This window comes from Lampris incognitus, chromosome 7, assembly GCF_029633865.1.
Source record: "Lampris incognitus isolate fLamInc1 chromosome 7, fLamInc1.hap2, whole genome shotgun sequence".
In the NCBI taxonomy this organism is placed as follows: domain Eukaryota; kingdom Metazoa; phylum Chordata; class Actinopteri; order Lampriformes; family Lampridae; genus Lampris; species Lampris incognitus.
The window spans coordinates 6,748,971-6,773,308 of NC_079217.1; the positions used below are offsets into that span (position 1 = coordinate 6,748,971).

Genomic DNA, 24,338 nt, shown 5'->3' on the forward strand with positions numbered 1-24,338 from the left:
GGTGGGACAGCAGTGGAGAGAGTCAGCAGCTTCAGGTTCCTCGGGGGGGGAACATCAGCGAGAACCTGGCCTGGTCACGCCGCACCGGGATCGTCGTCAAAGCGGCGACATGACAGGTCAGTGGCCCGGTGGTCAGCACTGTTGCCTCACAGCAAGAAGGCCCTGGGTTTGAACCCCAGGCCGTCCCAGGTCCTTCCTGTGTGTGGCGTTTGCATGTTCTGCCTATGTCTGCGTGGGTTTCTTCTGGGTGCTCTGGTTTCCTCCCACCATCAAAAAGACTTGTATGTTAGGGTTAATACCCCTGCCTGTGCCCCTGAGCAAGGCAGTGGAAAGAAGAGCTGGAGTCGGGCCCCGGGTGCTGCACCACAGCTGCCCACTGCTCCTGGATTAAATGCAGGAATCAAACTTCAGTGTGACTGAACAACTGTGCAATGACAAAAAATAAAGTGTCTTTCTTCCTCCCTTCTTCCTTCTTCCTCCGCAGGCTGACGAAGTTCGGGATGGACACCAGGATGCTCCACAGCTTTTACAGATGCACTGTTGAGAGTATCCTGACTGGCTGCATAGCCACCTGGTACGGCAGCTGCACCGCCCTTGACCGCGAGGCTCTACAGAGGGTGGTGAAAACAGCGCGGCGCATCGCTAGGACTCAGCTACCAGCCATGCCGGTCCTCTACACCCAGACACGCAGGAGGAAAGCCCGGTGGACAGTTGGGGACCGCGGTCACCCCAGCCACAAACTGTTGACTCTGTTACTGTCCGGCAAACAGTACCGGAACATTCAGGCCCGAACCAAGGACAGCTCTTATCCACCAGCCAAAAGACTCCTGAACACATAGACTCTGGACACTTGAGCACGAGCACACAAACACACACACACACACACACACACACACACACACACACACACACACACACACACACACACACACACACACACACACATCTGTCTGTCTCTCTCTCAAAATGCACACGCATCACTTTACCCCGCACTCTCTCCCCCCTCTCTGTCTCTCTCCCCCCTCTCTGTCTCTCTCCCCCCTCTCTGTCTCTCTCCCCCCTCTCTGTCTCTCTCTCTCCCCTCTCTCTCTCTCTCTCACACAAAATGCAACATCCTCACTTTATTCAGCACTGTTCCCTTTCTGCCATATCACTCCTGCACTGTGTACAGACACAGTTCACATATGTATTACAGCTACATACCTCTGTAAATGCTGTCACATTACCACTGTCAGCTGGTCAACTGTTGAATTCTAATACATGATTTTAGTTTTTAATTTCTTATCCTGGACTGTAAACACTGTAACTTTATAATTACACAATTTTATCATGTTAAATTGGCCCTGTGATGGCCTGGCGGCCTGTCCAGGGTGTCTCCCCGGCCGCCGCCCAATGACTGCTGGGATAGGCTCCGGCATCCCCGTGACCCTGAGAGCAGGATAAGCGGTTCGGATAATGGATGGATGGATGGATGGATGGATGGATGGATGGATGGATGGATGGGTGGATGGGTTGTGTCCTATTCTTTAGCTGCCACACTGTACTGTTGTGCATTTAACAAAAAATAAAAGAGCTTGAACTTGAGCTTCAAAGGCATGGATATTCCTAAAGTAAGGTTTTTTTTATTTCAAAACTCGCTGGCTGGCGAGAACGTGGCGCCCCATGACAAAAAGGAAAGAGGACGACTGCTCTGCAATAGTTTGCACGGGCGGCCGAGTGGGAAGACGGCGCGCGCCCAAGTGGGGCGGGGCGCAAGGTGGCCCCGCCCCGACGTGTGACGTCGTCCTCGCGTCCAGCGTCGGGGTTAAACCGAACGTCTCTCCAGTCGTATCCCCCCCCCCTAATTTTCTGTGTTGTAATAAACATTTTTGTACGTATATTCTTTTACATGACACATTCGATACCGCGCAAGCTCGCCGCCGTGAGTGGACATGACCGCCGAGCGACGCATGGGATCAGAAAGTCGATGCTTTTCTCCGCTAAGCTAGCAATGTTGCGTTCCTAAGCCAGCTCGGTAGCCAAGGAGCTACCGCTAGCTGCTAGCCGTCGCTGCGAACTGAGCCAGTTAGCCGGCTAGCTGCTCGCTAGCTAGCGCGATAGCCCAGCCCGCTAACAAGTGACAACTGACAAAGGTAAACAACCGACGTTTCGGGGTCTATTAACGGGACGTAAACCTGCTAGTTAGATTCATTTGTGGGTTTTTTCTTTTTAGCGAACCTGTGGTTTTCTCGCGGAGCTCAAAAACGAGAAGACGAGGCGTAGCAAGTAGCGGCATCGGCAGGAAAAACAATGCAAGACCTGACTCTCCCTGCACCGACTAGGCCTAGCAAGCTAATCGCTTAGCTAGCTAGCCGCTAACTGGTGCTAGAGTGAAGCAAGAAAGCGTTAGTGGAACTAGGTCCTATTCATTAAAGCCGCCTGCCGCGCACGATTTATCAAACTAGCCAGTTGTCTCTTGGCCAGAAGCCCTCGCCGTGCTCAACAGCTACTCCCATTTTACTTGGTTTAAGCAACAAACAAACAAAAAATCCCACACCTTGTGCAATGTGACATTTTACCAGCTGGCGTTAATTTGTGCCACTTCTCTTGAGCAGCAGATTATCTCTGCGTTATGATTAGCTGCTCCAAATGCACGACATGGTTGACAGGTCGGTTTCTGCCACGGACAGCGGTGGCCTGTTTTGTTTGTATGACTATTCAAACTTTTGGATGACCAGAATGGGTTAAACCCCGACCTCTTATTGGACAACGTTATCCTGGTTAATAACTAGTTGGATAGTACACCTGTCGTTGCAGTCAATGACCTGTGCCCTTTTTTTTCCGCTAAATAATATTATGTTCCAAGCAGGGTCAGCAACGCTTGTGAAAATGGCTTTATGAAAGCAGATACGGCGTGACTAACTAAGAATGGCATTCTCGAACTTGCAGTTATGACTAAGATTTTCAAAATCACCAAACATGCCGGGATATCTCTTTTGGCTTTTGCTTGATGTTGATACATTGAGAGTGACAAGTAGCGTCATCAGACAATACGTTATATGATATTAGGATAACATGAAGCGCCATATGACTTTGATAATGATCCAGTGTCGCGGAACAAAGCAAACAAAATGCTTTAGAAGCAACACTCTTAGCTTGAATGGTCTGTGTCAGACAGGGAAATATTAGTCTGGATACTGTCATTGTGTCCACAAACATTGTCTACTGTTAAATATTGTTGTTGTATGTGTCTGTCAGCTCCAGGATTTGTGTTTTGATGGCTTTATCAAAAAGAATGCTTGCCCTATTGAAGTAATGGCAAAGGAAGTTGATACTTGCAGATATTTTCTGAATTGTTTAAGATAATGCTATATGTTAATTCAGCAGGGTGGACCGTTCCCTCAGCATCTTGCGATGAAGGCTTTTCATCTTTCTGGCTACACCAAGTGTAGACTAGTATTAAGAAAGAATCCCCCCCCCCTGCTTTTTGTTTAAAATCAATTTTTTTGTGTGCTGATGACTTTCTGCTACTGTATTTCTCTGCTAGTGTGGCCAGCGCTTTGAGTTGATCTAGGATTTTTAAATATATCAAATCATATGCTATGTTATGAGGAATAACCACTTTAGGGTATTGTTAATGGCCAAACTAGCCCTTTGTTCATGTTTGTTGCCTAGGTAGGGATCAGATGATGTGATCCAAGGCACGCCAGAGTGTCACAGTCCCATTTGAGGTGGAACCAACGACAACTGACCCGTTCTTCTACCCTCACTACATATAAACTCTCCCAGAGTACCACACACCAAACCCGTCTGCAGCAGCTTCCTTACCTGAACCATGTGAGGTCCCCTCGCTCCACTCTGAGGGGATCCCAGGACTGTTCTGAACACCCCCTCCCCCTCCCCACTCCCCCCGCTGTGCGGGGCAAGAGTGACCCCGTGTGTGAGAACACAATCTCCCCCATACCCAACCCCCACATTCCTGTTCTCCTTTCACGAGGAGACACGCCATGATGTTCCGAGACCAGGTGGGTATCCTGACGGATTGGTTCAAAGGCTGGAATGAGTGTGAACAGACGGTGGCATTGTTATCCCTCCTGAAGAGGGTGTCCCGGACCCAGGCTCGCTTCTTGCAGATCTGCCTTGAGCATTGGCTGGCAGATTGCACAGAGATCCACATCCTAGAAGCTGAGGCTAACAATGCAGGTAAATTGACAGTTATTCTGGTTTTTTGTAACAGAGACATTGTTAGCGCTTGGTTTCTCTTATGTTGTGAAAGCCTTGCGCTAAAGTAATAAATGATGCAAATATTGATATAAGTCCATCACCCTTTACACACCTGTCATTCTCCAATTCCTTGCCAGTTAAGATATCCTATGATATGTAGAGACTGTCTTGCAGAGGTTCTCAGATTCCCTAGTGTTTTTATCTACCTTGGAATCTTGTCGAGTGTTCCACCAAGTCACATTTCTCATGTGTGCAAATCTATCTGGCCAATGGTAAAACCATGAACCTCATCTCTTTGTTGTCATCAGCTATCGTCAGTCAGTGGCATCAGGAGCCCAAGGAGAAGGTGGTGTCCCTGCTGCTCTCCCACTTGCCTCTGCTCCAGCCACGCAACAGTGAAGCCAAGTGTGAGTACATGAAGCTGCTGCAGAAGGTGTTGAGTCACACCATTGAGAGCAGCTTGTTTGTGGAGGAGAGCAGACAGCTGCTGTCCTATGCTCTCATCCACCCTGCCACCACCCTGGAAGACCGCACCTCTCTGGCCATGTGGCTAAACCACCTGGAGGAACACCTCTCTGGTGGTTATGCGCCCTCGTCCCGGGCCTCATCTAGCCCATACCATCCAAGACAGGGATCAGACGAATGGCCCAGCTCTGCTGAGGCGTTGGACCCTGGGCACGCCTGGCACGACAAGTCCCCCTCCTCCAGCACATCTCCTGCAGGCCAGAATGGACACATGCCTTTCCCAGGAGGCATGTCTTCCCCCATCAACAGCAATAACACAGGTCATTTTTTTCAACCCCATCATCATTTTGTTTTGTTTGTGAAGTGGAATTAAGAAATTATAAAAATGAGGGAGCATTTTGGTTCAGGTATTTGATTTAGTATTTTACATTTTAATCAGCTGTCATTTTATCTTATTGAAGAATTAGGAATGCTGTGTCTGAATACTGTTTCTGTCCATTTTATAATGATATACTTGGACTGTGCCCCCTGACAGGTCTTGGTGGGCAAATGCAGCCGAGCCCGCTGAAGAAGTCCATGTCTCTAATCCCCTCTTGCCCCCAGGCTTGCAGCTCTGAGTGGGTTAGCCAGGACGAACTGGGGGGGCGACAGGCTTTTGTGCCAACAGAACATGCGCCACTGTCCCCTCAGAGCAGTGTGGCCTCCTCTGGCAGTGAGCAGACAGAGGAACAAGGCTCTGTACGCAACACCTTTCAGGAGGATGGCAGTGGCATGAAAGGTCAGAGTTAACCTACTCTCCTAAGCCAAATGCAATCACATTGTTGGTATTTAACTGTTGTAAAAGCCATGCACTGTAAATAGCTGTGATAATACAAAACCAAAATATAATTGTATGTTTTTGTCTTTTTGTCCCTTGGTGTTTTTGTTTTTTGTTTTTGCGTTATTGTTTGTGTATGTGCTCAAGATGTCCCCACGTGGTTGAAGAGCCTGCGTCTTCATAAATACGCATCCCTTTTCTCCCAGATGAGTTACGAGGAGATGATGATTCTCACAGAGCAGCACCTGGAGTCACAGGTTTATGTCATCCCTTCATATTCACTATGCCAGACTTTGGTTATTCCCTCCCTCCCGATCAGTTGTGAACACTACTGTCCTCAAACCTGATGATACATCAACTCTCAATGAGGCATGAAATTAAGCAACGCACCCTACAGTTATATAGAGCCACTCACACATTTAAATGGCATGATTTTGACTTTGCCCGTTGGCTTTAATGAAACAGAGGGTGATTAGGTTTGTTATTTAGTAACTATACAAATTGCCCAATGCTCTCAAGGGAAATGACTTGCCTACTTTTCATGCCCTCTGTGGTATTTTCGATCTCTCTCCACTTAGAATGTCACCAAGGGGGCGCGGCATAAGATTGCCTTGAGTATCCAGAAACTCCGAGAGAGGCAGAGTGTGCTCAAATCTTTAGAAAAGGTAACTCAAATTGGTGGAAGCTGCTCTTTTTATACTTCGAAAGTCAATGTGTTGAATTACTCTTTTTTTTTTTTAAGGAAATGCTGGAAGAAAATACCCTTGATTTAACTTTCCATCAAAAAAGTCTCTGTGTAAAAAAATAAAAGCCATTGTCTCTTGGCAGGACATTTTGGAAGGGGGAAACCTGCGCAACGCACTCCAGGAGCTGCAGCAGATTATCATTACACCCATCAAGGCCTACAGCCCACCCAGTGCACCTCAGACATCCCCGGACTCTACTGCTTCACCTTCTGAGGCCTCCAAGGCAGGGGCAGACAAAGAGCTAGTCTCGGAGGCCTTCCAGTCCCACCACCCCGCACCATGTGATGGGGAGTCCTCAGCTGCACCCATCTCAGACGGCGACATTGCTGGACAGTTCACACGTGTCATGGGGAAAGGTGAGAGAATTTGATCTGAGTTTTAAACTGATTACAGATCCTGCAATTATGTATGAGCTTCCAATGAGATGGGCTAGTGGTAGCAGGTTGGATAGGATTTTTAACATAACATAATATAATTCTAAACATAACATAAGAACACTAATGCATATCAGTAGAGCTGGCCCCGAATATCCAAATATGTGCGTACAAAGTTAGCATTTGGACATAACTTAAGTATTTGAATGCTGCTGCTTCTTTTTTTTTTTTAACTGCTCAGTTTTTAATATACAATATATTGAGTAGGCTTTAATCCTTTTCCTCTCTACACAGTGACGAGATGGGAAAGTGGATGACATGTATGCAGTTGTTATGCCAAAATTTCACTCCCTGCCAGGATTTCACTCCCCTTTGTGCATTCCCGAAAAAGGGGAGTGAAATCCTAATATCTCCGTTTCTGTACTCTGCTGTTATCTTTCCCTACTGAGATAAAACCTGTTTTCAGAAGGACTCGGATCATTTAGATATTGGCCTGCTAGCACGATGGCGTTGATTTGATTTTTGTTGGCTGATTAATTTACAATGAATATTCGGAGGGAAAACACACCCAAGTTCAAAACTTGAAAAAAAGTATCCAGGACAGCTTTGCAAATTTGAAACAGGAAACAATGTAATATTTTCCAAGTATAATCAAACTACCTGTAATCGTGACAGTTACTGCAGTGTATCATTGTTTCCCCCTTACCAAATATCAAAATGTCACATTTTAAGCAACAGACCATCGAAATTTCATATCCTACTGCCATATACAAGAAAAGGTTCTTTGAAAATGTATGCTAATCAGACTTTGTGGAACCCCTGTCTGTGTTGCAGTATGCACTCAGCTGCTGGTGTCAAGGCCAGATGAGGAAAATATCAGCTGTTACCTTCAACTCATTGAGAAGTGTCTGACACATGAGGTGAGAAGCTTCAGTTTTGTCTTTTCCATTTGAAAAGCCTTGTCTGTGTCTCTGTCTTTTTGAAAATGTACCAAATGCCTCACATTAAGAGTTGTCTCAACTATCAATAGGATTTTAGACTTTTATTTTTTTTCTGGGAATGAAAAAGCTTGTGTGCACGCAGGGTTTTAAACTGTGCCATGCAGTTTTAAATGCTGGTGCCTCTCTCTGATGCTGTCTTATTCTCTGACAGGCTTTCACAGAGACTCAGAGAAAAAGGCTGGTGTCCTGGAAGCAGCAGGTCCTCAAACTGCTCCGCCTGTTCCCTCGGAAAGCAATGCCAGACATGCCTGTGTACCGACAGAAAGGGTGAGATGCTGTTGGGTCTCCTCCCTCTTTGATGTCTCTCCTTAGGCAGCTGAGATGTTATGACCACTGACTGTGACACTCTCCTCCCCTTCTCCTGTCTGTTTTTTTTTCTTCTTTCGCCTTCTCCTTCCTTCCCTTCGCTCATACTTCCTCTAATAATGAACAGCCATTTTAACTGATGCGGCAGTGGTAGTTGAACATTAAGCTCTCTTGTTCCTTCTTATTAACGAATTGTCCTAAGAATTGGATTTACTTTATTTTTTTCTGATATTATCATTCTAGCTGGGCGTATGGATCCAATTCCCTCCCCACAGCAGGCTCTGTGAGCGGAGGTCTCGGTAGGCGGGGCCAGAGGCAGTTCCAGATGGCTCCCCGTGGGCTCCCAGCTGGGCGTATGGGTCTCCTGAGTCCAGGTGGAATCGGGGGAGCCTCTCCGCGCCACACCCTCACTAGCCCTGCACTGGCGGGCCAGGGTAGACAGGTCAGTGGTAATGTCTTCTGACAGCCATTTTAATGGAAAACACTACAGGTACCTGGCATGTCAATTTTTGCTTTTAACATTAGAATGACCAAGACAGTCATTATGACTGTTTTGAATTTTCAAAGTTTAATAACTTTCTGGGGAGAAAAAAAAAAAAGATAACAGACCTGCCGCTCCCTGAATTCTCCTAAAACTGCATATATTTGCATTTAAAATTAGTTTTAGATCAGTTGCACAAAAAAAAGTTATGATCTACCTAAAACAACCATGAGCGGTCATCATGACCGCTCGTAATTTGCGCGTGATTGTGCGTGTCATGTCACTATTTATGACTTGTGTTGGTTGCATCATTTCCTTCGTGACGTTCATTGCGCTATCCTAGAAAAAAACGAACGTTCTCCATTGCGTCGACTATTGCCAACATGTCTGGTTACAGATGCCGTTTCAGACGCACCATGACTGCCACTGAGGCGTTGCAGTATTTATAGGCATTGGACGGCGGCCATTTAAAATTGTTTGAAAAATAGTATTGTAGTTGTTAAAATGTTAATTTTTGTGTCACTTAGTTTCTTAACAGACATGCTAACATATGTAATGCATTAATATCTCAACTGGGTATTTATCTTGGCAGAATATAGAATTTAAAAACTGTGGCGGTCAAAATGACCGCCCATGGTCGTTCTAGTAGTTTTTAAGTTCTGGTCGTTGTTTGGGACTGTTTCAATATTTATTTTCAGTTCTTTTTTTACATTTCACGTTTTATAGGCCTTGTTTCGTTTGTTAGATTAGCAATATGTGTTCTCAGTTTTTTTTTTTTTTTCACTTTTTCAAGTTTGCTATTCAAGTTCGACCATGTCTCTGAAGTTTAAATTGTTTAAAAATAGTATTATAGTTGTTAAAATGTTAATTTTGATGTCAGTCATCTCCTAACAGACATACTAACATATGTAATGCATTGATATCTCAACGGGGTATTTATCTTGGCCGAATATAGAATTTAAAAAAACCTTCGGTCATTTTGACCACCCATGGTCGTTTTGTGTTGGTGTGAAATCCTGGTCGTTCTAGTGTTAATAGTAGCTGATGACTGATGGAGCTTGGTATTGAAATTCTGAAACACATAAATACTACCGAGTTATGCAAAATGTTACAATGTTACGTTCCAACCTCCGGTACTTTAATTTTCGGAGAAATGGACCATATGAAATTTATTTGTCAGTTTTGCATCCAGTTGAAAAGCGCTGATTGGGTTTGACGCTGAAAAAGTGCAGCAACTATGTGTCAATAAGTGCATGTCTGATAACACCATAAATCTGATGAAACGTGATTCGATATGGAATTATCTACACTCCCCAGCTAACTTCATGTCAGAGTTCCTCAATGATTCATGCTACGTTCAGTGGTTTTTTTTATCCTTGTTATTTTTGTATTGATGGTTAAACGGCGTGATCTGATGTTGCATGTTTTTTGGTATTATTCAGTTCATCATAAGGAAATTTATAGTCATCAGTTTATAGGAATAACTTAAGCAAAAATGCTCTCGCTGCCACAAGTTATTAAAAACATGTTTTTTGGTCTCGGTGTGGTTGAGTATTGTTTTGATCTTAATGGTTATGATTCCACTTATTGAACCTGGTTGTTTAGAAAAACAAAAGTAATAATCTTTCCAGATTAGAGGGTGGGTGTTGGTTGAGGGCAGTTTTCAGGCCATACCACAGATTTTTAATATGATTTACGTTTGGGCTTTGGCTCGACCATTCCAGGATAATATTAACCTTCTTTTTTTTAGCCAGTTCTTTGTAGTTTCTGTTGGGTGCTTTGGGTCTTTGTCCTATTGAAGTGTGAGTGTTTGCCCTAGATGCAAACCTCTAATTAACTGAAATGGGTTCTCCTCCTCTGCCTGTATTTTGCTGCATCCATCTTGGTTCTGATGGCAACAAACTTTCCAGTCCGTTCTGATGAAAAGCAGTCCAAAGGATGATGCTGAAATACCATCCCACCATGTTTGGCGGTGGGGATGATGTTGGTCTGTATTTTTTTTTGGGACCCCCCCTTTTTTCTTTTTTTCTTTCTCCCCAATTGTATCCGGCCAATTACCCCACTTTTCTGAGCCGTCCCGATCTCTGCTCCACCCCCCTCTGCCGATCCAGGGAGGGCTGCAGACTACCACATGCCCCCTCCGATGTATGTGGAGTCGCCAGCCGCTTCTTTTCACCTGACATTGAGGAATTTCGCCAGGAGGATTTAGCACGTGGGAGGATCACGCTATTCCCCTCCAGTTCCTCCTTCCCCCCAAACAGGCGCCCCGACCGACCAGAGGAGGTGCCAGTGCAGCGATCAGGACACATACCCACATCCGGTTCCCCACCCGCAGATGGCCTATTGTGTCTGTAGGGACGCCCGACCAAGCCGGAGGTAATGGGGATTCAAACCGCCGATCCCCGTGTTGGTAGGCAACGGAGTAGACCGCCACGCTACTCGGACGCCCAGTCTGTATTTGGTTTGCGCCAAATATAGCACTTTGCTTTCAGGCCAAAGAGCTCAACTTGGGTTCCATCAAACCACAAAATCCTCCCCTGGAAGATCTCAGACTTTGTTCCTGTAAACGGCAAGACATCAGCCATGTGACTTTCATTATCTAAATGAAAGAGACCTATGCCTGGCTCTTGAGAAGTAATGTAAGCTCTTCAGTCACACTCTGTTCATCTGCCCTTTTGCAGTGGTGAATGGAGTTTCCTCAGTTGGACGTCAGCTGTTTGTGTGTTGTTGTATGTCAGTGCAAAGTGCTAAAGCTACTGACGCTAGCTGAATGTGGGGCATTGTAGGGGAAATATCATAAACAGTCCATTCTTTTAGACAGTCTTGAATGCTGTAGTAAATGCTTCACCATATAGGAAGCACTTCCTCCTCTGCATTACCATACTGCTATGACTGCGGTTTACTGATAAAACTAAAAGTTAATTGACTACTGACCTCATTAATTTTATAAGCGGTAGCTGTGTTTATCCGCAGATGTTTACATTGTGTTATGATCAGACCAGTATTTATAGATGGGTTTTCACCTTTAGGTGGTAACAAACTTACAGAAATAGCATAGGGTGTAGGTGTTCTTTAAAAAGGGCCCTCCACCAGTCAGCCAAAAGTCAAAGCCAATCAAATGTAGTTTTCATTTTGTCGTATTCTTTGTGGTAAATTTTGAGCCGCTAGAGTTCAATTTCACATGCTAAAACACTGCCTAAAGCAAATGAAGTAAAAAAAAACTTTACTTTTAATTTCCTATTTCTTGCATTAAGAATCTCTGACAGAAGTGCTTGTAGTAAATAGTTCCTCTTTATTAGTGCTATTCAGTCTGATTTAGGCTAGTTATCTGCATGATGATTTGCCCAATAAATGATCATCCCGCATAGTAAACTGTTTTTCTGAACGGAAAACAAGTGAAACAACAGGAGGCCTTGGCAGTTTAATGAATATACACAAGGCAACACAAGAGGTCACACGTAGCGTGTTGTTATGAATTGGTTAATCATCATAGCTGGAATAGTTTCCTGTCTAATGACTCGGCTGAAAAGACGATCAAAGTGTCAACCCCCTAAAGTGCACGGCATTTGTTAAATGGGAACTGGTGTTTTTTTTCTCTCTCTCTCTCTCCCCCCCCCCCCTTCCATAGAACCTGTGGTTTGCCAACCCTGGGGGCAGTAACAGCATGCCAAGTTCGAGTCGCAGTTCAGTGCAACGGACCCACTCGCTTCCTGTCCACACGTCCCCGCAAACTATGCTCCTGTTCCAGCAGCAAGGTACTGGGTAGCAAGGACTGCATATATGTAATCTCAGTCACCTGTTATAGAGTTGCATCTTTTTTTTTCCTTTTTTTTTTTTTTAGAAAAGTAACATGTTGAATAAATAATAAGAAGAAATAAGAATAAAGAATGATAAATAGTTGATAAACGTTGGACTAAGTAGTGAGTGTTACTCCAGACAGCTTAAATTCTACACACTGAAGCAGAAAAACTCAGAGAAGAAAAGGAGTTAGGAAAAACTCGAAATGCAATTCTTTACTCTCTATCTAAAATACCTTTCCAAGATCTTAGATAATGTTTGCTGCATAACTTTGGGCCAAGTGATTTTGGTCACTGGCCAGTCTGTGGTTATTGTCATTTCTTAGTAAACCTGAGCAGTGCATTTCTGACTCTGCTTTCTGCACATCACTGCATTATTTGTCTTCGCACTTTTTCTGCCACCTCTTACAATGCTTACTGCACTCTTTCACCTTCATCACTTCAGTGGTCAGTAATGGTACGGTAAAGCAAGAGTACCGTGCTTTCAACCACAGGATTCCTTAGGCTGGATGTTTTTCATTTGTCATTATAAACGTGGTTAAGCCTTGACGCTGTAGTGTGAGAAAAGATCATGACAGCAGCCATTTCTGCTGCGTTACCTGAACCAGCTCGCCTGGCACCAGCCAACATACAGTTCATTTTAACTACATACCTTGTTTGCCCATTTTAAGTGTCAAACTACCTTTTGATACTTTTGAAAAACTATTTGAACAAAATATCTGGAAAAAATTATTACTAATGATTAACTTTTTAGTTATTTTATGGTTCAGTTTTAATTAAAATCTCAGAAGCAATGGATACAATAGATTTTTTCCAGTTTTAAACTGGCGGGTGACATAAAACTGATGACACAGTAGCACCAAGGGGGAATATAACCTGCCTGTGCAATGAGTTCCTTTTTCTCCTGATTTCCCAAGAATGCCAAGTTCCTGGTGCCGACTTGGAGATCAATCCCACGCTGGAGTCACTGTGCCTCAGTATGACAGAGCATGCCTTAGGGGGTAAGAGTCCTTAGCAGCCCAAGACCATACAGGCGACCTACTTCAGACTAAAAAACAGACGTTCCAGAACATGTTAAAGTGAATGCCATATCATGTGTTTGCAGTCTAGTAAACAGATTTTACGTCACCATTATACGCTCTGCATCTGCATCAGCCACAGAACTAGTGGACAAACAAATCACTATCTTTTCCTATTCTATTATAACACCCATAACTTGGCCCTCCTCTCTACCCATGACCTACTCGAGTACAGATATATGTCAGTACTAGTTTGAAAGACCATCCCTGTCTCCCAGTCTTGAGGAGCTTGGTGACATATTCGCGTTGTGTTAGGTGTTTTTCGCCTGAGGTTTTCTGTCAAATTCTAGACCACTCCTTTTGCACTAGTACATATTTAGATGGAGTGTAGAGAAAGATCTGAGCATATGAGAGGCTATTGCCTCAGTTGTACGTGGGATTTCAACATGGGTTTGGGTTGTAATTTTAAGGATTTAAAGTTGTGGGAAAATATTACTTTGAGTTCCATCCCTGGAAAGTGTTTCTTTATGTTGAGCTTATATATACATGTCTCTAGGGAGATGTGTGTGTGCGTCTTTGTGGCTAAATTGTGCCTAGATGATCTAAAATTATTATTTAAACATGGCAAAGATATGGAAAATCCAATGCAAGCCACTTTCATGCATTTAGACCTTGCATTAGACCTTCAGATGTAGTCAACCTGACTCATTTGAATTCAAGTGTTGGACTATACCATCTTTTTATGAAATGAACACTAGAGGGGTAGGATTTGGACAGTACGGTGAATGTATTCGATGCCTTCAAATGTTCTGAAATATTGTCCTCTATGATTTCCTTCTCAGATGGAATAGACCGAACTTCAACAATATGAAAAGCAGTGAGAAGAAGCAAGAGACAAATAAACTTCACTTTCTTCAGTTGAGGCTTGTTCAGTTCCTCATCCCCCAGCACAAAGATATATGCTTACAAAAACAAGGCAAAACGGTCACTACAAAACAATGGAAAAAAAAAACTGTGTATATGTTCTGATATTTTTGTACCTGATTATATTCAACTAAGTTTATTATAAATGGAATACAGATAATTATTATATTGCAAGAAAGAAAAGGTTGTGCAAACTGCTCCATGTCGTCTGCAGGACTGTGACATGATGTGCAGAGGCTCGGTTTGCTGTGGTCTGCGAGGAAAACGGTGAATTGGTGCTGTTTAAAAGGGTTCTACCCTATGAGTTTTTCTTTTCTTTTCCTCCCAGCAAAAAATAATTGCAAAATGTGGCAGAGCAGCCTTTGAGCAAGGCTTCTTTCCAAAAAACACTGACAGCCACAGCCTCTGTCCCATATTATTTTTATAGGGTCAAACGTTTCCCAGCCAGGAGAAAGGCACTCTTATCCTTGACACACATGCACAAATTGTTGATCAGTGACATCAGGCACCAAGGTGTATTTGTCGAACCGATACTCAGTTCAACCTGTAGCCAGGACTTGATCCATAAACACAACCAACACTTCCCAGTTGCAACCCAATGCTCTGTAGCCAGCGCTAGTGAGGGCTAGCATGAGCTGATGATCAAACAAAGTAGGTCCTTTCTTCTTGCCCCACTCTCAAATGATAATAATAATAATAAACTTTATTTGTATAGCACTTTTCTAAACAGGGTTACAAAGTGCTTCACAGATAGTAGTAAAGGAGAATGTCTGAGTAAAACAAAACAAACAACAACAAAAAAAAAAGACAGAATTCCTCCACTTCATTTTATGACAGAGGCTAACAAGAAGGACCAAAGTTATGGAGGAGAGCCTTGCAGTTCAGCCATAGGTTAACTCTTAAACATACATACAAGGTAGAGGTGACGGTCCTACTTTCAACTCTACAAAGCCAAAGAGAAGGGCTGTGTGATTACTAATTAAAGACAGATAGTTGTAGAGAAATACAACAGAATGGAATAGTTGTTTAAAAAAAAAAACAAAACAAAAAAAAAAAAAAAATAATTGCAGTTTGAAGAATCTATGCGAGCTGCATCTTGTCTGTGTTGATATTGTGTGCCCTAGTACACAAATGATGATGAATCTCGTATTGTGCCGAGGAAGCCCCACAGGGTTGAATAAGGGCTGCTGAGGTTTGTACTGTGTAAGAGCTGATGTGATATTGATTTGATAAATTCAAGGAGGGTGGATAGTCTGTTTTCAATTTACAATTTAATGCCGGTTGAGGAAGTTTAATGAATTCCATCTCAACCCTCTGGCCCCCTTCTATGATTGGCTCTGGAAAATGAGGCGCCATCCTGCAATGAATGCACCAGTACACACCTCCTCAACCTGACACTGCCCTCTCCTCAAAATGGCCAGTGTGGAGATTTAATGAATCATACTTTTTCACGGTGCTTGGAAATGTCCTAATTTTCTGTTTTGGATCTCAATATGTTTCAGTCTCAAAACCCCAACATTACCATGTGGTAACACTGTTGAGTCAAAAATTGTCTTATACAGCCTCTGTCTTTGAATGTGGCAGAGCGGAGGTGCATGTATGTGTAATACAGTCTTAACTTTTGGATTACCTTTTGTTGCATCATGAGGCAGGGATAACCATTTGCATTTTATTTCTGCAGAGCCATAGGAGGTCTGTGTAGTAAACATTATTTACAGAAATGTCTTTTCCATTTGTATTTTTTACTCTCCCTTGATATTGATAACTTATGCTTTTTTCTTTACTTGCATGTTTTGCCACACTAATTCAGCACTGTTGTAGATAGAGGACAGAATAGTGGTGGTTGATGGTGCTCAATGTCACCACAAGCTAGAGAGCAGAGATGTTGCAACTAATGTTCTATGTCAATACCGCCTAAATGTCACTGTTTACATCTCTCTGGGATTATGCCAGTTCCATGTTTATGTGGTGTCATGAATATCCCATTGTTTCACTATGTAACACATTTAGTACGGAAGCCTCCTTACAAACAAGCTGGCAGGGTAGACCTTTATAAAAAGGCTTTCTACCCCCTTATCCATCAACTCTATGTAATTACGAGTCGATAATATTATGATATTTCAGGTGATACTTGTATGAGGCATGTACTGCCTGCCTTACTGGTTGTGGAGTGACATGAAAAGAATAGTTTTCCTGGCCTTGTGATTGAAACCGTTATTTGTCATGTGCTGATGAACTGTTTAAGTGGTGCCTGAAATGCACAGTCCCATCTTTTTCTAGCTGTTGATTTGGATTATGATCCTAAATTGTATTCTGGTCATGGCTTTCTTCAGAGCAGGCTCTTGGATAGATCTGACTTAGAGAATGCATCAGATTCATGCCCCAAAAAAAAACAAAAAAAACAACAAAAAAAGAGAGAAAAAGGAAAAAAAAAGAGTTTAATGGGTGAAAAATGTCGACAACTTTTAAGTTTCAGCTATCTTATTTTAAAATGTTAGCTATACTGTATATTAATGCTCTTGTGCTATATGGCTCAGATTATCCTTTTCATAACTTCCCTGTAAAGATTGGGACCTGGGCAGAATTCTACACATATTTCAGTTGGCAAGCAACACGGTCACAACGCCGCAACGTTTCTGCAGGTGCCTGTTTATTATGGACATGCAGCAAGAGATGAAAATGCATATCTGAGCCATAATTGATGCAATTATGTGTATAACCAAACACTAATAACAGGCCAAGGAATATGTTTACTCCATGTTTACATTCCAGTGATAACGGAAAATGGGTTAGAAAATGCACTTCATAAGTTAAAGCCTTGGGTATATTTTCACATACCAAGCAGCGACTATGAGGTACAAAGCCTGTCATATGAAGACTCTTATCAAGTGGTCCGTCAGCTGTTGTCAGTGTCCCTGCCTGGCTTAATGAATAAAGCAGTCAGTTGTAGACTATATTGCATCTTTGTCTTGTACAATTTATATTTAATTCTAAGGATTCCCCCCAAACAGTTTCTAATATTTTATGAATGGAACATTTTGCATCCCACGCTTACACGCTCTACTTTTTTACTGTCACTCATTGTATGTTTGAATGGTGTGAACTGCAGCATTCATCGGATTGACAGTCCTAATAAAGGAGTTAAATTCTTTTGCTACTTGACTCATGATTTGCATTTTCTCTCCCCCCCCCCCCGTAAGTTAATACACACATATCGCACCTTGTGCCGACCGACGGGGGGTCCGTTATGCGATCGAACCCACGGTCACAAAGCAAAGGCCAAAATCTCAGTACAGGATGTGATAGGCACACAATTTTCTATAAACGCCTACATTTGTTTATGCTAACTTACTTTCTATGTATTTTTTTTATATATATGCAGATTTGTCACGCAAGCATTATCACACTTCACAATACAACTTATTTTGTATTCATAAATATAAAAAAAAAATCAGCATGGGTATTACTTCCGGGACGTTTAGTTGTGTTTCCGGTAGGTCATTCATCAGGCTACCGTTAACCGGCTAACCTAGCGTTACTCCTCTTAGCTATGGAGAATAACGTTGTAGAGAACCCACTCCTGCAGGTAAGGCGCCCTTAAACGTCGGAAGCTAACGCCACGTTGGACAAAACGGACTAAAGAGCGGCCCCAATGCTTTAGCGTGAGACGTTTCCCGACGACGTGAAAAGTGGCTAGCAAGTTAGGCGCTAACAGCCCAGCTAGCTTCGATAGCCAACGGGGGGGGAATCCCCCCCAAACAATCGAAACTTTACTTGTACGGCACGTTTAATGGCGACACGAAGCGCGGCTAAACGTCGCGATACAGTCAGGAGACGGGAAGGGTGGAGAGGGAAAAACGTGGACCTTGGTAAAGCGGGGGGGAAGAAACGCTTAAAGAAGGGAAGACAGGCGACGTTCGACTCTATTTCCTGTTTCGGGAACGAGCCGAGGGCTCGTCTAGAAGATCTAGAAGCTTGCCTTTGTTTAAAACCGATTCGGGAAAGCCGCCGCCGCCGCCGCCTACCCTTCGCTCGCCCGCTAGCGTCGGCTAACCAGACGCTTCGCCGGGGAGCGAGGCGGACGAGCGAGCGAGCGAGCGGCGAAGCGCGCGTCTCGGGAATGGAACGTTCCAAGATAATGGCAACATGGCAACAATGTTTCCGTTTTACAATAGCAGGCTCGGCTACATACGGAGGAGAGCTAGAGTGAGAAAACAGGACGAGAGGTTGAAATAACATCAGTATAAAATGCATAAAAAGTTAACGGGGCTAGGGCTTTTTAAAAAAAAAAAGAATTCTGTTCTTCTGTTTTTGCTAAAAAGTGGTCGTTGCCTTTTTTTTCGTGACTTTAAGGGCCTTTGTTTAAGCAGGAGACTCCCTGTGAAGCACGCAAAACACAACAGTTGGGTTTCACTTTCATACGTTTTGATTTGCGTCCATAAAACTTAGCCAGAAATGAGCATGCTGTTGGCAGATAATGGCGTCTTAGTTGCTGGATTGCATGCTGGTTGTGCTTGTAGGTCCTAGTTTCCACAGCCACTTTAGGAAAGTCGCCTGTGTGGTCTTGAATCTGAGCACTGAAGCCTGTGAAATCTCTTGATTCGGCGTTGATGTTTGCCGGCCCCTTGTAAAAAACCTTTCCCTATACCGCTCTTGTGTAGGGTTTATTAAACGATCCCTTTCACATCCACGGGTGCTTGTTTTTTCCAGAAACCGTAGCAACCTGAGATTAAGTTGATACCAAGCATCGCTTCAGAACAGGGACAACTTTGTCCCTGACCCGGAGGCGACAGAGCCAACAATCTAATCTTTGATTTCATCACAATATGTCTGTTGCCATCTGTGATATCTGTCTTCTTTATGCTAATTTACGTGAAATTGAATGCATTTAAACGTTATCTGCATGATTGAGTCATCCCGTTGACTAATTTTCACTTTGAAAAAAGAAAATGGGCAGAAAGTCAAGAACATTCTCCCAACTTTCTCCTAAGTATTTTTTTTCTTCTCATAAGAAGTTTTGAAGAGAAGTCAGCATGGGATTCGCCTAATGTTTATAGCCATCCTTTATAGCCATCCTGATATGTTCTGACACTACTACTACTTTCAGCTGCTCCCGTTAGGGGTTGCCACAGCGCATCATCCGTTTCCATCTCTTCCTGTCCTCTGCATCTTCCTCTGTCACACCAGCCACCTGCATGTCCTCCCTTACTACATCCACAAACCTCTTCTTTGACCTTCTTCTTTTCCTCTTCCCTGACAGCTCCATATTCAGCATCCTTCTCCCAATATACCCAGCATCTCTCCTCCACACATGTCCAAGCCATCCCAATCTTGCCTCTCTTGCTTTGCCTCCAAACCGTCCAACCTGAGCTGCCCCTCTAATACAGCGTTTCCCAACCCAGTCCTCAAGGAACCCCTATCCTGCAGATTTTCTTTGCAACCCTGAATAGGTACCTTTTTGTAGTTATTCAACCAGTCAGCAGTGAATTATGTCAGATGTTGCACACCTTGCATAATTAAGTGCTGTGAGATGATTGGTTGACTAAGTACAAGCAGGGATACCTATGCAGGGTTACAATGAAAATCTGCAGGATAGGGGTTCCTTGAGGACTGGGTTGGGAAACGCTGCTCTAATATACTCATTCCTAATTCTGTTCTTCGTTCTCACTCCCAATGAAAATCTTAGCATCTTCAACTCTGCCACCTCCAGCTCCGCCTCCTGTCTTTTTGTCAGCACCACTGTCTCCAAACCATGTAACGTAGCTGGTCTCACAACCGTCTTGTAAACCTTCCCTTTAACTCTTGCTGGTACCCTTCTGTCGCATACACTCCTGAAACTCTTCTCCACCCACTCCACCCTGCCTGCACTCTCTTCTTCACCTCTCTTCTGCACTCCCCATTACTTTGGACAGTTGACCCCAAGTATTTAAACTCCTATACCTTCGTCCCCTCTTACAGATGAGCCTTAAATATTAAATGTCACTTGTTCGAATTGAATGTGTGGCAATAAACTTTTCATGATCATATTTAACCCCTCAAAAAGACCATATAAGGGCATCTGATTCTGAATATTGTTTGCAAAAAGAAAAAAAGCTAATCTGAAGGAATGGAATCTGGACAGGACCTGACAAATTCAGAAATGAAGTTATGCTCTCAGAACTGATGTGTGTGTGTGTGTGTGTGTATTATATAATCTATGTGTGTGTCATAAACCAAGATTTATTTTTATTTGCTAATATTAAAATGGGTCTTTCTGTGAGGCAGACTTTGATGGATTTATCCCTCTTCAAAATTTATAACATGCAACACACAAATCCAAAATAAGAAAAAAGACCGTTGAATGATTTGAGATTTCCTCGTTTGTACCCAGTTTTTACAAATAAAAGTGAACAATTGTTACGAGGCCCTTACTGTTACATTGTATATAATCACATTGAGTTGGCCTGCATCATTCTTTAACAGCAGTTGTCACTTTTCTCTTGCAGAAAGCTCAAAGACTCTGTGACAGTAATGCATGGACCATAATAATGACTGGACACATACGGGATCTGGATTGGACGCCTACCGCTGAGAGCTAAGTGCAATCACAAATCATCAGTCAGCATCGCCCAGGAGTGGGCCTAGTTCCTGCAACTGCCACTTTTTCACCACATAATTAAACTGTCATGTCATTACCAAAGGAGTCAGGGGATCGAGGGAAAGACAGAGAGCGGGGGGCTCGTCCCAAGGTGAGACAGAGCCGGTCGGAGGAAAGAAGAGACACAGGTGGAGGGCGTAAAGGTGGAAAGGGGAAGAAGAAAGGCCTTGCCTCTTACGAGCCAGCGACAGAACGGCCTGTCAGCGATGGCTTTGAATATGGTGAGCTCTTGAGTAGTCTAGAGACCGGGGACCAGTCTTCTTCCTCTCCTCAGAAGGAAGGCAGGAGGTGGCAGGGCTTGGAAGTTGCTTCCTCATTCCTAGGAGAAGACCAGAAAGCTACCAGACCAGTACAGGGACCAGTCAGTGCGGCCACTGATATACCTCCCACCAGTGAGGGTGAGGGCAGAGGGGTGAGTGGCAGTCGCACTCTCCGACAAAAAATCCAAGATGCGATGGGCCAGTGTTTCCCCATAAAGACACACAGCACTGCCTCTCAGGCACCACCACCAACGTCACAGGCTCTCGCAGCGTCGGCTGCTTCAGCCTCCTCCAGGCGGAAGATCCATCTCAGTGAGTTGATGCTGGATGACTGCCCCTTTCCTGTAGGCTCAGAGCTTGCCCAGAAGTGGTACCTCATCAAGCAGCACACAGCCCCAATAACGCAGCCTCCTCTACTTGATACCATGATGACCAGCAGTGCTTCAACTTCAACCATAGCTACTGTAGTGGAGGATGTTGATGACAGGCTGCGAGAGCGCAGGCGCATAAGCATCGAGCAAGGTGTCGAGCCGCCACCCAATGCAGAGATCCACACGTTTGAGGTAACGGCCCAAATCAACCCGCTTTACAAGCTAGGCCCAAAACTGGCCCATGGTATGAATGAGTTGGCGGTGGACGACAGAGCCACTGTCCGTCAGCAACAACAGCTGCTTCTCCAAAGGCAGCAGCAGCACCAGCTCCTATTACAAAGCTGTCTGGACACTCTGGATGAGGTTGTGGCCTCTGCTTCAGCATCAGTGTCCGCCCCGACTTGCGATACTATCCCCGATCACTTAGTTGACCCAGAGGCTGCAGCAGAGTGCCAGTCACCGTCCGGAGCCATGCTCTGCGGGACCGAGCATCCCAAATCTCAGGATGGGTACCGCATTCACACTCAGATTGATTACATTCACTGTTTAGTTCCAGATCTGCTGCAGATCACTAACCTCCCCTGTTACTGGGGGGTGATGGACCGCTATGAAGCAGAGACCCTGTTGGAGGGGAAGCCTGAGGGGACCTTCCTTCTCCGTGACTCCGCCCAGGAAGAATACCTCTTCTCTGTTAGCTTCCGCCGCTATGGCCGCTCGCTGCACGCCCGCATTGAACAGTGGAACCACAATTTTAGCTTCGATGTGCACGACCCCAGCGTGTTCCACGCACCTACCGTCACAGGTCTGCTGGAGCACTACAAGGACCCAAACTCCTGTATGTTTTTTGAGCCTCTGCTGTCTAACCCCATCCACCGCACACAGCCCTTCAGCCTGCAGCACATCTGCCGAGCGGTCATCAGTAGCCGCACCACCTATGACGGCATCAACACGCTGCCCATTCCAAACGCTTTGAAAAAGCGCCTGAAAGAATACCACTATAAACAGAGAGTGCGTGTACGGAGAATGGACACCTGGTGGGAATAAGCTGGATTTTGTTAAGATTTAGATTGAAGGAAAAAAAAACAAAACAAAACTATACTACTACTACTACTACTACTAAACCCCCCCCCCCCCCCACACATTTTATGATTCAAGTCCTTCCTACTGAACAATACTCACTCTATTTGGCTATATTGTAATCTGCACTACACTGTAACTATTTATTTTCTGCCATGTAAGTCTTACAATTGTCCTTAACTGTGTGGATAAATACATTGTTAGTTCAATTATGTGCACTCAAAATTCCTCAATGCTCACATTAAACATAAAGCTCAATTTAATAATAGACCTTTGGTGTGCGCCGATTTCTCATCCTTCATCTTCTGTGTTTTTAAGTGTGACAAAATGGCCTTAATTATCGGAGGATGCAGGAATTATACCTGGTGTGAGCTGAGATGATTATAATGGAGCTGTTCATCAGCCGGCTGCTGAGATGGAGGAACGCATGCTGACAAAAGTGTTGACATGTTTCCGAGGTGCAGAGATTGATCCGTCTTTTGTTTTTTTTTGTCAAATGCAAGAGTATTAGGTTGGTAGGTGCCGCTACCAGAGCTCTCTAACGGGATGAAGAAGAACGATCCGAAACAGAGAAAACAGACGTTCGCCGTCTGATTTTTGAAATCGACGCTGCATTGTTCCAAAGTGAGAAGTGGCCACTGTTAAATAAACTGATAAAAACAGGTCAATTGAAATAGGTCAAGAATGATATGCAAGGTTGGCACGAGAATATACTTTCTTTTTTTTTGTGTGATAACACTTTCTACATTTCCATCGGCATTACCTGCTGGATGCTGAATTTGCATTGGTCCTATGTATAAAGCGACTTTGAGTGTTAGAAAAGCACTATATAAGTTTGGGTTATTATTATTATTATTATTATGTTGATGTTTTAACCTTAGGAGAAACCATTGGCAACTTTAGTAAAGATGCTAACATATCCATCCATTATCCAAGCTGCTTATCCTACTCAGGGTTGAGGGATGCTGGAGCCTATCCCAGCAGTCATTGGGCGGCAGGCGGGCAGACAGCCTGGACAGGCCGCCAGGCCGTCACAGGATGATAATATATGCTGTTGATAAAACTCAGCATTGGGTTGTTTGTTGTGTCGTGATAAGATCTGGGTCCCATACGGTGATCCTTGTTACGACAGCGAATCGCTATCTACTTTAGTGATGGGTGAGACTGCTACGTTTATCCTCAAGTGTTTTGATCTGGGTTGGCGAGTCTTAACACATTCCCGTTAACGTATTCAGGGCCCGTATTTGTTTAAAAGTTCACTTTGATCAAACGGAGAGCCGAAGTTGTTTTTTTTTAACATTTTCTGCATCTCCTCAGCGAAGAACTCAGGTCTGGCAAAGACTGTTTTTTACCAATCAGCAACTACAAATGTGTATTGCCTCTCCTCGGGGTCTGTATTAATACCCTCTGGGCTCTGTGCACTCTGCATGTCCTTCACTGGTGGGGTGTGCACGCACCATATTTTCCTACTGAGTTCAATGAGGAAATTAGCATAGCGAAATTAACACTCATAAATCACTCCTAATTAACATGAATGGTAGCGGTAGGGGAATCTTATTGATCCTGCTCAGGGTTTTGAATGTCAATCAAAAATCAATGGGGGGGGGGGTGTGTGACGAAAAAAGCCTTGGCTAAAATTGAGGATGCATTATTTGAGCTGTAGCTCAGACAAACGAGTGTCAAGTTGGAGTGTTTTCACCATCACTGGGCGGGGCGTTGACAATCAAATCTGACATTTTTGACTGAATACCGCGATGTCGATAATCTTGACGATATGACAGTTGATGCCGTTGTGAAATAGCTATACACAACATGATGGCCAAGCTGGCAGAGGCCTTTATTATTGCTCATTTCACTCAG

General features: G+C 44.0%; 2 protein-coding genes across 3 annotated transcripts; both read left to right on the forward strand.

Annotated features, from left to right (window-relative positions):
* The first annotated feature begins 1,822 nt into the window (after positions 1-1,822).
* Positions 1,823-17,289, forward strand: LOC130115539 (protein Smaug homolog 2). 2 transcript variants are annotated; one of them, XM_056283239.1, is made up of 13 exons: positions 1,823-2,132; positions 3,655-4,182; positions 4,512-4,988; positions 5,204-5,446; positions 5,633-5,742; positions 6,064-6,150; positions 6,314-6,587; positions 7,440-7,525; positions 7,758-7,873; positions 8,156-8,354; positions 12,022-12,148; positions 13,108-13,191; positions 14,052-17,289. In XM_056283239.1, the coding sequence occupies exons 2-13, from the start codon at positions 3,987-3,989 to the stop codon at positions 14,078-14,080; spliced, it is 2,028 nt and encodes a 675-aa protein (XP_056139214.1). In that variant the 5' UTR covers positions 1,823-2,132; positions 3,655-3,986; the 3' UTR covers positions 14,081-17,289. The 2 variants fall into 2 exon arrangements, with proteins under 2 accessions (XP_056139214.1, XP_056139213.1); XM_056283238.1 differs by having other exon boundaries at positions 3,659-4,182.
* A 144-nt stretch (positions 17,290-17,433) lies between these two features.
* socs9 (suppressor of cytokine signaling 9) lies at positions 17,434-22,746 on the forward strand. The gene is made up of 2 exons (XM_056283388.1): positions 17,434-17,719; positions 20,619-22,746. The coding sequence occupies exon 2, from the start codon at positions 20,799-20,801 to the stop codon at positions 22,443-22,445; it is 1,647 nt and encodes a 548-aa protein (XP_056139363.1). The 5' UTR covers positions 17,434-17,719; positions 20,619-20,798; the 3' UTR covers positions 22,446-22,746.
* The last annotated feature ends 1,592 nt before the right edge of the window (positions 22,747-24,338 follow it).